The following is a 2,500-nucleotide window of genomic DNA, read 5'->3' as shown; positions in this document are numbered from 1 at the left end:
ACTACGGGGTTGGGGGAGGGGGGGTATCGCGAGTAGACCCTCTCTACCTGTGTTTGAACTTATCTCCTCGCGTGTTTGTATATGACAGCCGAGTCCTGGCACGCACCGCCTTATCGGGGCAGTGAGGGGAAGGGGGTGAGGGAGGGGGAAGGGCAGAGGGAAGGAGGTTGTGATTGTTTATCTACCAAAGCTTATCGCTCGGTGGGAGGGCATCAGTTCGGGCAGACAGTGCGCGGTATTGGTATCGTGGGCGAAGAGGTGCGCGTGCTGAAACGGAGGGACATGAAGGAGCGAGGCATGGAGAGCGAGGCATGAAAAAACATCTCGAAGAGGCACGTGCCTACTTGCTGTCTTGTCGTGGGATGATGTCCTTTGTGTTTTTTTCGCATATCATTTTAGTTTGAGAGTTTTGATATTTGTGGCGTGTGTTTTTTTCGATACATTTTGATTGTCTGTTTGTCAAAAAAGTAATAAGTGACTTTTGTCTTTCCAGGTGAGTTGGTATAATCCAGAGCCTAATTTCGGGGATGCATTGGCATGTCAGTAAGGTAAGTAAGTGCCTGTCACTGATCTAGAATGTAAACATGATATGATATGGCATTTCTCATAGTTGTACATCAATAATAAGTGCTTTTAATAAGTAAAACGCTATGTTATACATTTACGAAATATGATTGTTGATTGAGAATGGAAGACGTAGCGAGGCCCTTTCTCGCTTAACTGGATGTTGCAGTATCATTTTAGCAATAGAGGAAGTGATCTCGGGTGACCTTTTTTTCTCTGGAGCTCCTTTCACTGTGACCAAATCCAATAAAAGCCACTTGAGAAACAGTTAGCGGCTTGGTCGCCTCGAGGAAGTCGTAGAATCGGGTGGTGACCAGATGCTGCCGCTGCGCTCCCAAGCCCAGGCTGTGGGTGAGACGACCCTCGCGGGCTCTGGGGTTGAGGGATGGGGAAGGAAAGGGGATGGGGAAGGAAAGGGTGAGGGGAAGAGGGAGGGGAAGGGGAAGAGGAGGAGAGGAGAGGTGGACGTCCTGATCACCCTCCCTCCATCTCGTTACCCTTTTCCCTGTCCCCTCCTTCCCTTCCTCTCCTCCCCCTTCCCATTCCTCTCCCCTCCCAGCTGATTCGTCAATTGCCCGGTAAAAGTAATAACCATCGTGGTTCGGATTGTTGCGTAGGAGCGTCGCATCTGTGTGTGTGTGTGTGTGTGTGTGTGTGTGTGTGTGTGTGTGTTGTGTTGTGTGTGTGTGTGTTTGTGTGTGTGTGTGTATGTATGTATGTATGTATGTGTGTGTGTGTGTGTGTGTGTGTGTGTGTGGTGTGTGTGGTATCGCGGAAATGGTAGATAAGGCAGGATGGGGGTGTGTGGGTGTTGGTGTGTGTGTTTTGTTTATGCAAGGGTTTGTATTTAGTGCGTTATTATGATGTAATGTGATCTGCTTGTTGGTGCAGTCGACTCGAAATGATCTGCGATGGAATCTATTTATTTTATTCATATTAAGAATAAATCTTTGATTTTAACAATATAATGAATTATAACTGTATAGCTTGCATTGAAGGGCGTCGCGCTTCTGTAGGGAGCTCGTCTGTATTGAAAGCTGGGAAAACAAGCGATAATCTTTATTACAGTGTACTACAAATAGCCCGCAAGATTTGCAGTTCCTCTGTGTGTGTGTGCGTGTTTTGTGCGTGTGTGTGTGTGTGTGTGTGTGTATGTGTGTGTGTTGGGGTTGGGGTTGGGTGGGGGGTGGGGGTCTGCTGCCGGTTCCTTCGTACCGGATGCTTGGGGGGCGGGGGAGGGGGGTCACTTTATCTCCATCCCGAGGGGCATTCTCGGGATCAGTCAATGATTGGATAGTTTAAGCAGAATCATTCAGGACGGGGAGAAGGAAGAGGCACTGATACGGTCGTAGTATTGGGTTTATCATTTTTAAAACCGATCACTTGTTTTTCTTGTAGCAAGTAACGTTTCGCTAGCAACAGCTGTCGTTGCTTCTGTTCAAAACAGCGCGCCTGTTTTTAGACTTTTTTCCGGCCAAGAATTCACTTCATTTAACTTTAATCGAACAAGCAGTCTACTTGGTATACATGCACGTAACTTTATTCTGATATTGTAACGTTCGCCCACGACTGGCGCGCCGTCTAAATCCCGCAGTCGGGGAAATACCGGCCTCGTTTCCCGGGCTGCTACAAATTCCCGCCGATAATTGTGTTCGCGCTTTGTCGCTGCACCGCGTTTATTTTTAGGCGCTTCGGGAGTCGCGCTCGGTCGGTCGGTCTGTCGGTCTGTCGGTCGTGAGGGGGTTTTCTTGTTGGAGGGGGGGGGGCGAACACATTATGTGGGGGAGTGTAGGCGGATTAGAGAAGGCAGGCGTGCGGGTATCTAGAAATTAAATTATTATTGTTTTTTTTTTTTGGGGGGGTTGTCGGAACTTGTACCTCCATGTTGTGTTCATAGTATAAGATTGATAGGGATCCTGCGCTTGGGAGTAGCGTA

At 48.3% G+C, this 2,500-nt stretch overlaps 1 protein-coding gene across 7 annotated transcripts in view; it reads left to right on the top strand.

Annotated features, from left to right (window-relative positions):
* The window catches only part of LOC119573070 (ral guanine nucleotide dissociation stimulator-like), a 100,776-nt gene that overhangs the window by 68,254 nt on the left and 30,022 nt on the right, over positions 1 to 2,500 (top strand). The window contains exon 1 of one of the 7 annotated variants that reach the window (XM_037920088.1): positions 228 to 332. The exons of 5 other annotated variants lie outside the window; for them this stretch is intronic. In XM_037920088.1, the coding sequence (XP_037776016.1) occupies positions 312 to 332 (21 nt within the window). In that variant the 5' untranslated portion in view covers positions 228 to 311. Of the gene's footprint in view, positions 1 to 227; positions 333 to 512; positions 549 to 2,500 lie in introns of those variants that run through there. One more of the 7 variants, XM_037920089.1, reaches the window with a different exon arrangement.

This window comes from Penaeus monodon, chromosome 5 (genome assembly GCF_015228065.2).
Source record: "Penaeus monodon isolate SGIC_2016 chromosome 5, NSTDA_Pmon_1, whole genome shotgun sequence".
Lineage (NCBI taxonomy): Eukaryota > Metazoa > Arthropoda > Malacostraca > Decapoda > Penaeidae > Penaeus > Penaeus monodon.
Note: the sequence above shows the minus strand (reverse complement) of the source record. Positions and strands in the feature narration are given on the sequence as shown.